This window comes from Glycine max, chromosome 1 (genome assembly GCF_000004515.6).
Source record: "Glycine max cultivar Williams 82 chromosome 1, Glycine_max_v4.0, whole genome shotgun sequence".
In the NCBI taxonomy this organism is placed as follows: Eukaryota; Viridiplantae; Streptophyta; class Magnoliopsida; order Fabales; family Fabaceae; genus Glycine; species Glycine max.
The window spans coordinates 33,243,476-33,253,571 of record NC_016088.4 but is presented as its reverse complement, the minus strand read 5'-3'; the positions used below and the strand labels follow the sequence as shown (position 1 = coordinate 33,253,571).

The window sequence follows — 10,096 nt, the reverse complement described above, 5'->3', positions numbered from 1 at the left end:
GGCTGATGAAGATGAATTCGTGGCTACTTCATGCACTCCTCTAATGACAATAGCATCACTTCTGGCACTAAATTGCTGGGAGTTTGAAGCCATCTTCTCAATTAAATTTCTGGCTTCAGCAGGGGTCATGTCTCCAAAGGCTCCACCACTGGCAGCATCTATTATACTTTTCTCCATGTTATTGAGTCCTTCCTTAAAATATTGGAGGAGAAGCTGCTCAGAAATCTGGTGGTGAGGGCAATTGGCACATAGTTTCTTAAATCTCTCCCATTATTCATATAAGCTCTCTCCACTGAGTTGTCTAATGCCTGAAATATCCTTTCTGATGGTCGTGGTCTTGGAAGCAGGGAAAAAATTTTCTAAAAATACTCTCTTGAGGTCATCCCAGCTTGTCATGGACCGTGGAGCAAGGTAATAAAGCCAGTCCTTCGCCACTCCCTCTAAAGAATGAGGAAAGGCCTTCAGAAATATGTGATTCTCCTGAACATTTGGGGGTTTCATGGTGGAGCAGACAATATGGAATTCTTTCAGATGTTTGTGCGGGTCTTCAGCTGCAAGGCCATGAAACTTTGGAAGCAAATGGATCAGTCCAGTTTTAAAAACATATGGGACATCCTCATCAGGGTATTGGATGCACAAGCTTTCGTAGGTGAAATCAAGTGCAGCCATTTCCCTTAGAGTCCTCTCATAGGGTGGAGGCTGTGCCATGTTCTCAGAATGTTCAAAATCAGAATGTTCAAAACTATAATGCTCAAAATCACCAATAACAGAATGCTCAGGATGCTCAAAAGGTACTAAATGATGTCTAACTAATCTATGAAATGTCTTATCTATCTCAGGATCAAAGGGTTGTAAGTCAGATGGATTTCCTTTAGTCATACATTATATTCAACATGCACAACTAGTTGCCTTCTTATGCAAGTAACAGTGCAGGTTTGAACTACAGCTACCATTAAATGATATCCAAATGACTTGAAATTTTGTGAGCAACCTTATGAAATGATGAGAAGATAGCACAAAAAATTTCAAACGAAAATTCAAAGTCTAACAATAGAATCTAAAAATGATAAGTTAAGAAAAATAAGAGAATAATACTTGGAAAATAAAAAACTTTTGACAGAATCGCAATTTTTGGAAGAAAGAGACCTCAGCCGGCCTATGGCAGGCTGCTATAGCATGGGAAATTTTTTTCTATCCCAAATACATATATAATAATTGCGATTCTGATAACCAGAGCAAAAAATTATGGTCGTTTGAAGTTTTGACAAAAATAAAATTTGCTACTTTTTTGGAACTTTCAAATCTGACCAAACTAAAAACTCTAGCTATTTTTCCCACAAAATATGGATTAAAAGAAGTTACCACAAAAAAGTTCAGCCAAAAATAACAACTCTAGCTACTAAAACAAAAAATTCCAAATAATTCAGCAAGGGTGGTCGCTAAAATCCGTCGCTACATGATTTCCACTATTACTCTGTTTTTCCGCAAGCAAAAGTGGTCATTAAATCCATCGCAAAATACTATTCACGGCAAAACACCCTAAACTGAAACAGGGGAAACACTTAACAAAAAAACTAAAACAGAACACACACTAAACAAAATACCAAGACACTAAACAACACTAACACAAACACTAACACAATACTAACAATTAAACATAAAACACAAAAGAATTAAACACTCACACGGCACTAGCTATTATGAACCTTTGGACACTACTCCTCGGCAACAGCGCCAAATTTGATCGACACCGTACCCGAATCAAATAAACATTAAAATGCAGTAACTTGGAAGTGATCCTAGGTCGTCTCCCAATGAGCAATGATCAACCAAACGTTCATAACAGATAGTAGGAAAATAGTAACGAATTGGGGGGTTGTTTTTTTTTTTTTGTAAATTAAACAAAGAGTAAAATTGAATTAGAAAATATCAGAATTAAAAACGCATTGCTTCCCCTTGATTCACAAGCAAGTCTCTTATCCTAGGTTACGAGAGTTTATCCTTTATCAGTTCAACCACTTAATCCAACCCTAAATTAAATTACTAAGCGAAATTTAACATAAGGCATTCATTATGTGATTAAGCAACACATACACCAATTAATCATAAACGATCATTAAGCACGAACGTAATTAAGCGTAGAGACAATTAATCAAGCACTAAGCATGCATGAATTAATAGCAACAAATTCAGAGTAATTAGTGAAGAGGAAAAACTGAACAGAATTTAACAGTAATAATAGAACCTCAAAGAGAACTGTGCTTGATCCTCAAGAGAAAGCAACGCTGGAGACTTAGCCTTCCATTAATCAATAGAGAACGAAATTATAGATTGAAGAACGGAATTTTATTGCTAAAACAAAAAGTCAAAACTGGAATTGCAAAACGAAAAAGTGTCTAAGAAAAGCCTAAAACTAAAAAACAAAAACAGGAGAGAGAGAGAGAGAGAGAGAGAGAGAGAGAGAGAAAAGAGAGTCTAAACTAGAACCTTGGTGTTGTTATATAGTTTTTCTAGTCCCAAAGGTTACAAATTTATTTTAAATCCAAGCCCATAAATAAAATAAAATAAAATCTAGATAAGATAAGATAAGATAAGATAAGATCTAGATGAAATAATATCTAGATGAGATCAAATCTAAATAATATCTATATAAGATAAAGTCTAGATAAGATAAAATTTTGTAGAATAAAATAGTCTGTCATCTTCAAGTCCAAGCCCAATTCTAGATTCAAGCCCAATGCTTCATTAATTCCTGAAATTAGATTAAAAACATCAAATTAGCTTAATGGGCCCAAATAATAAAATTGCCTAATTAATTTGACAATTAAGACTAATCAGTACTTAAAATGGTGCAAAAAGGGTTAAGAAATAGGAGAAAATAATGGCACATCAATCACCTTATTCTTCACCACATCAAGAATGGTGGGATTCAACCTTCTCTATGGATTCCTTACAAGCCTGGAATCATCCTCCAAAAGTATTCGATGGATGCATATGGAAGGATTTATTCTAGGAAGGTTAGCAAGTGTCCACCCAATGGCCTTTTTGTGGCCTTTAAAAACATGCAGCAACTTATCCTCATGCTCAAGTGAAAGGCTACTAGATATAATGACTGGGAGCTTTTGGGCATCATCTAAATATGCATACTTAAGGTGCTCAGGTAGTGGTTTCAGCTCCAAGGAAGGTGGTTGAATCGTGGAAGGCAAGGGAAGGTTGATAGCTGGTGGAAGAGAAATAAGAGGATCAAAACCTATACCTGCATCACAATCAGAATGAATTGTAGAAGAGATCTCTGCATAAATACTACATATAGTAGTACACTCATCAGAATCATCACAGATACAATCAAAAGAACCAAGATTAAAGTCATAAAAATCAGAAAAATCAAGAAGTAAATATGTACTAATATTTACACTATCTAATTCATCATCAATGATATCTACTAGGAAAACAAAATGCTCCTCTGTCGGATGTCTCATGGCCTAAAAAATGTTGAAATGCATAACATCTTCCCCAAACTCCATGGAAAGAGTCCCTACATGGACATTGATTTTGGTCCTGGTGTCATAAAAATGGTCTCCCTAGGCATCAATATGGACCCATGGCTGGAAGACTCATTCTCCATATCCAAAATATAAAAATCTGCTAGAAAAATCAAATCCTTAACTCGCACCAGCACGCCTTCAATGACTCCAAGTGGAATCATAGCTCTACGGTTGGCTAGATGGATGACAACATCAATGGGTTTTAAATCACCTAGATGTAATGATCTGTAAACTGATGTGGGCATGACATTAATTGAGGCTCCAAGGTCAAGCATGACATCTATAAAAGTGCATTCTCCAATGGTACAATGGATAGTAAAAGTTCTAGGATCATTGCACTTATGTGCCAAGGTGGATGGTGGAATGGCAGCAACATTTTTGCTCTGTATAAGTACAAAAACATTTCTGCCCAACTTCACTTGCTCATTTCCCTTCAATTTCCTCTTATGAGTGCATAAATCCTTCAAGAACTTTGCATTCTTTGGAATTTGTTTGATGGCATACAAGAGGGGAATATTGACTTCCACCCTCTTGAAAGTCTCAAGAAGATCAAAATCAAGCTCCACTTTCTTTGCATGAATGGATCTAGAAGGAAAAGGTAGAGGAATTTGTTTTGGTGCATAATCAGTTTTGGCACTATCATCAATTTTGGCACCAATATATGTTGGCTTTGGAAGCTCTTTGCCATTGCTCAAGGTGATAGCACTCACATTCTCCTTTGGATTAATAATTGGTTGTGCAAGAATATTGCCAGAACCTTGTTGCTACAACTGGTTGATAGTTGTAGCTAATTGTCCAATCTGAGTCTGCAAGTCTTGGATAATGGCACTCATATTTTGTTAAAACTGAATATTGTTGGTGGCCATTTAATTCATCAAATCCTCCAAGGAAGGTCCAACACTGCTATTCTGCACAGGTTGTGCAGGTGGAGGTGTAGAATACTAGAATTGTTGTTGTTGTTGTCTAAAAGGAGGAGTTTGATATTTGCTAGTGGAGGGTTGGAACTGTTGTCTGAATGGATGTTATTATGTGTGCTGCTATTGTTGCTGCTGTTATGGACCAAGACCATACCTCAAGTTTGGATTATCTCTCCAACCAGGATTGTAGGTGTTGGAGTAAGGATTATATTGTTGTTGTTAAGGTCTGAATAGCTGTCCAGGTTGCATGGTGGAACACACTACATGAAACTCCTTTAGATGCTTATGTTGATCTTCACCTACAACACCATGATACTTTGGCAGCAAATGGGTTAGTCCAGACTTTAGCTCATAACTAACCTCACTCTCAGGATATTGAATACAACAAGGTTGATACACAACATCTAGTGTAGCCAATTCCTTAAGAGTTCGGTTGTTATCAACCATTATATCAACACTAGAATCAAAAGCAATAAAAATAGGCTTAGAAACAAAATTAGAAATATAGTCAGCAATTAATTCAGTATGCACTACACTATCATCAAAAACTACATTATCATGCACAACTACACTATGATGCAAAACTACACTTCTACTCCTATTATTTCTACTCAACCTATGAAATGCCTTATCTATCTTTGGATCATATGGATGCAAGTCACCTGATTTGGACCTAGTCATGCAAAGATAAGTTCATTAATGACAGCACAGACATAAATACAAACAACTACACTACATAGAACACTATTCACAATATATGCTAAAATACTACAAAAAAATGAAAAACTGCCTCAAAAACATTTTTAAAAAAATTCTGAAACACCACGATATATGTTTAAAAATCATTTGTTATTTTTTGTAATTTTTTTATGAATTTTAAAAATCATGAAAATAGAAAAAAAAATCCAAAAGTGGTCTAAATCAATGAATTTGGCCAAAATGACCCCTAATGCTTGTGTTTGTCCCTCAGAGGGGCACCTTGATGTATGAATTTTTTTCTACATTCTGGCAAAGTTTCAACCCAACAAGTAACTAATTCTGATTTTTTGCAAAATGAACTAACTAACTAACTTCCACTAACATATAGAGTGACTACTCAGAAGGAATGGATGGGCCTTGATTTGGCCCATCTAATCTACCTAATTAAACTAATCACATAAAACAAAAGCCCAACTTGCAGCCCAATTATTTAAGGGCAGAAACTCTTACTTCCAAGCTTAATTTAACCCTCGAATTAGCATAATTGCCAAAGCGCATTTGTAACAAAATTAAAGATCTTTTTCTTAGCTTTCCAAAGACTACTCACACATTTCATTTGAAATTCTGTAGTATCCTCTAGGCCCTGCACAAGGAAAATAGGTCAAGTAAACATAAAATCTAAAATTTAACTACAATTCTCAATTAAGTTCAATCATTTGCCTTATACCAAAACTGAGTTAAGGTAAAAAAAAATAAGAGTCAAAGGGATGCTAATTAAATTAAAAAAATAAAAAAAAATATTAAACTACAAATATTCAATCAGTGGAAAAAACTGGAATAACAACATCACGAATCCTATTCACCACTTATGGGAAAAGAGCAACAAATGAGCTTTGAACATTCCAGTAATTATGAGAGGATTCATTTAACTGCTAGTAGTTCTTAGGTTCGGTATGAGCCATACTTGTTAAGCAATGTATAGTTTTCTTTCTTTTTTTCTTGTATTTTGGCTTACATTTTGTCGTTGTAATCCTGATTGTTAACATAGTGCCATCTAATCTGGATCCTTAAGGTTTTTCTTACTCTTTAATCCTTTATATAAGTCCAACGTGGGACCGATAAAGTTCATCACAATGGTCCTTTAAACATGCTGATAGGAGTGAAATTTGTAGCTGCTATGGGAAAAAACTCACTTTGAAAATCTCAACCTCTTGAAAGGGGTGAATTTCTAATCATCTGCTAGGTTATGCAGAATTGTAGATGGTGCTCTACATTGTTTTATGTTATGTTGAAAGATCAGTATCACAAGTTGAACTGTCCTTGAAGTTATAAAAATATTAATTCCCATACTTTTAAATTTTTATATATGTTGCAATAAGTTTAGATTAATTTAGATACATATCCGAGTCATATTCAACACTTCAAAAATCAATTCCATCAAACTTTTAATGCGTACAATGCCTCAACCAGTTGAACTTTAAGGCTTGTATTGTATTTTTTATCTCGACCTTGAAACCCAGTTGACTGCATCCATGGTAGCATTAGAATAAGGGAAGTTACATCATTCTTAATATTGGAGTTCAAAATTTGATTTTCTGTGGTGAAGATTAAAAGCAGTAGGCATTTTTCACAACTAACTGGATTTTTTTCTTTTTCTGAAATAAACGAAACTATGCAAATTTCTTTTGCCTTGCAACATGGAAGATTTTATTTTCCTCTTAAATTCCCTTAAAATATCAATACAAGCACTTTTTTGCTTACAAAATATCAATATAAGCACTTTAAAGGCTTGTATGCATTCTAAAGTTTAATGTACAACGACTTCAGTTGAGTTCTTTTCGAGAACGAATGTATGTTTGTTACGCCTTCTCCTGGAACAAAGAAATACAAAAACACATACAACAGATAAATTATTTAAGAAACAACACCAGTTAATCTTAAATTATTTGTCAGATCTTTATGATATAGAAAATATTTTTGTTATACATGTGCATGTGCATATTGCTTATTTATTTTGTCATTTTTGGTAAAGAGGAGTATAAAATGAAATTAACAGGTACGCATAATGCTGAGCAATTCTTATAATTTGGTTCTTTCTAGTTACTTCTTTATTGGACAAAGAGAAAAATATAGAATAAAATGAATGGTGTGATGGAGACAGATAGAGAGAAAAAAATAATTTTGTATAAATTGTATAATATGATATTTCAAAAATATATTATAACATACAGAGTTTCGGAAAACCTATCGATAACTTCATATTTCTGACACCTATTTGGAGAAGTCTTTATTACAAGACAGGTCATCGTCATTCAAAGTGCTTATATTATAACATAAAAACTTCTTCGAATAGATGTCACGAAAGCCAAAGGCCTGATCATATCCCAAGTCAATAGAATTGAGGACCCAGTATCCTTTATTTTTCATCTCCTGAAGCATAAAAAGATATGCATCATTTCTGCAAAATCTACCTTTCAAGTGCTTCTGAAAGGACCTTATAATTTCTTCATTTATGACCTCTATTTCTCTATTAACATGCTTAATTTTGGTCTCAAGTGCATGCTTTTTCTTCCTCATCTCCATCAACTCATCACTCATAATCTAACAGAAGCAAAGAAGATATCAGTGAGATTAGTCTAAAAGAGTTATGAGAAATATTTTTCAACTAAGAACCAATTTTTATTTAACATTTTACCTTCACATGATTTCTGATGCCTTGCTTTAATTGTGCTGACTTTTTCCTTGTCACTTCAAAACGTTTGATTTCTTTATGGAGTTTATCACAATTTTTTTGTTTACAGTGATGATTGTAAGAACTATATTTCATCTGTACCTAGAGTTACCATGTATATATATAAGTCATAATTCAAATAACCCCAAAAAGAATTAAATGAACGACTTTAATGTTAATAATTTAACATCAATATATACCATTTTATAAGATAACAAAAGTTAAAATAATAGCACAAAATAAAAGGCACGGATCAAAATTCTTAATTTACATTCTTCATGAGCTCTAGAAGACGTGAACTTGAAGCATCATCTGTCTTGTGGCACATATTTTTATTTCTTAATAGCTTCTTTTCCTCAATCAAGTTTCTAGTCCCATGTAGCATCATATAATTCAACTTCTGACGTATTGTGACACAACAAGGGAAAAAAACGGTCAAATAATAAAACAAATTATCTACGGATCTAACCAAATAGACTATTAATTTTGGTTTTACTCTTACCTTATTGTCTAGCTCTTCTGTTGTGCATGACTTGATAGCTCTCCCTTTATGTGGTTTATTTGCACAAGAGAAATTGTCTAGTGCCAGATGCAAATGCCTCAGGATGTCCATTTTCCTAGCAATACCATAATTGCGTCTATAAAGATTGTAGTTCTCCAAATCATTCAGCCTAAAAACCATCCTTGCCCGTTCAATCTGTTTAGAGAAGTTTCCATAAAATATGATTTTTGACACCACCCAAACTCAAACATAGATTAATTTCTAAGAAACTACTAATTTTTATAGTATATCAAAATACAAAAATATTAAAATATGGCTCGTTTTTACCAGTTGTTCATGTCTTATAATGTAATATACTCAACACAGAGGAAAATAGTCAACCATATTAAACTTGGCACATACCACTTTTTCTCGTATCTGAAATTTTAGTTGATCGCTATCTGCAACATTGTCCTTCGGTCCCATATTGTGTGTATGATTCTGTATTATGCATCAACCTTATTATCAACTGTTCCATTTCGGTTAGAAAGTACAAATAAGTAAATATAAAGACATCGAAGAAATTATATGGATACATAGTATGAGATTAATAAAAGATCATTGTTTTCCAACTTACATGAAAATAGTTAAAGTAGATATTGTTAAAATATGATATAAATTTTTAGAATAGAAAATAAAGATCCTAGAAATTTATGATTTATCTAGAAGTAATGTAGCAGAAAAGTATAAGAGAATTATTAGGAACAATCAAAAAAGATTTAGGATATGGTCCAAATAGATGTTAGTATTTCAGACTATTATATAAAGTCTAGAAAAATCTATCTCTAGAAGTATGATGTTTTAAACCTTACTTTCCTATAAATAGACTTACAACACTTTAATATAATGAGTTTTAGGAATCAATATAAACTCCTTCTTCCATTGTCTAAGAGCTACCCGATTATAAAATCATTTACTACTTCTAATTAATATTTCCAACTACATCTCCATCCTAAATCCAACTATCAATCATCGTTCAATAACTAACTTTCTATTCCCTTAAAATAGTAACAGATACTAACCGCAAGTGATGAAGTTGTCTATTTCTTCCAAGCACTTCTCCGAGAGTTCAGACTAAGGATTAAATCTTGAGATAGAAAGCAAAGTTTAATTTCTTATTGTTAAATATAGGCCACACAGTCAACTCTCTTGCCGTGATAAAAAAAGTCAACTCGCTTGCACCCCACGCCAAGTTGGTCAATTTGCTAGTATTGTGGATAAGCAACAGCGATTCATAATGCATATTATAATATTGGTGATTTGGCCCTTCAAGTTAAAAGCTTTCAGATCGGTAGGAATAGTTTGTATTTTAATTATTCTTATGTCTAATAAGAATTAGTTTGTTTTATTTTTTTAAAATTGCCTTTATTTTAAAAATTAGTTATTTAAAATAAAAATCAAACTATTGATTGTCTTAAGAAATTAAATTGTTTCCGGAAATAAAAATAGAAATTATAACTATCTTTAAAAATAAAGTGTTTTTTTTATAATTATAATAACTGCATAAAAAAGAATTTTTGTTATTTATACATATTTTTTTTTATAACAATAAGGTACTTTTTCTATGTATTATTTAAACTACTTTTTTTACAAGCATAAATTAACATAACGTTTAGGTAGGATTAAAGACAAATTTGAGATTATAATGACTTGATAATGATTT

At 33.0% G+C, this 10,096-nt stretch overlaps 1 protein-coding gene and 1 non-coding gene across 5 annotated transcripts; one reads left to right on the top strand and one right to left on the bottom strand.

The window, feature by feature from the left end:
• Positions 1–223: 223 nt before the first annotated feature.
• On the top strand, positions 224–330 carry LOC112997876 (small nucleolar RNA R71). Its single transcript, XR_003262934.1, has one exon. It is a non-coding gene; the product is annotated as a small nucleolar RNA R71 (small nucleolar RNA).
• Positions 331–7,329: 6,999 nt separating this feature from the next.
• LOC102669268 (uncharacterized) lies at positions 7,330–9,530 on the bottom strand. Of its 4 annotated transcripts, none has more exons than XM_006573238.3 (6): positions 9,456–9,530; positions 8,797–8,874; positions 8,395–8,589; positions 8,164–8,292; positions 7,857–7,994; positions 7,330–7,762 (listed from the first exon to the last, which is right to left on the bottom strand). In XM_006573238.3, the coding sequence occupies exons 2-6, from the start codon at positions 8,857–8,859 to the stop codon at positions 7,433–7,435; spliced, it is 855 nt and encodes a 284-aa protein (XP_006573301.1). In that variant the 5' UTR covers positions 8,860–8,874; positions 9,456–9,530; the 3' UTR covers positions 7,330–7,432. The 4 variants fall into 4 exon arrangements, with proteins under 4 accessions (XP_006573301.1, XP_014617776.1, XP_006573303.1 ...); XM_014762290.2 differs by having other exon boundaries at positions 7,857–7,988; XM_006573240.3 differs by having other exon boundaries at positions 8,164–8,289.
• Between the last annotated feature and the right edge of the window lie 566 nt (positions 9,531–10,096).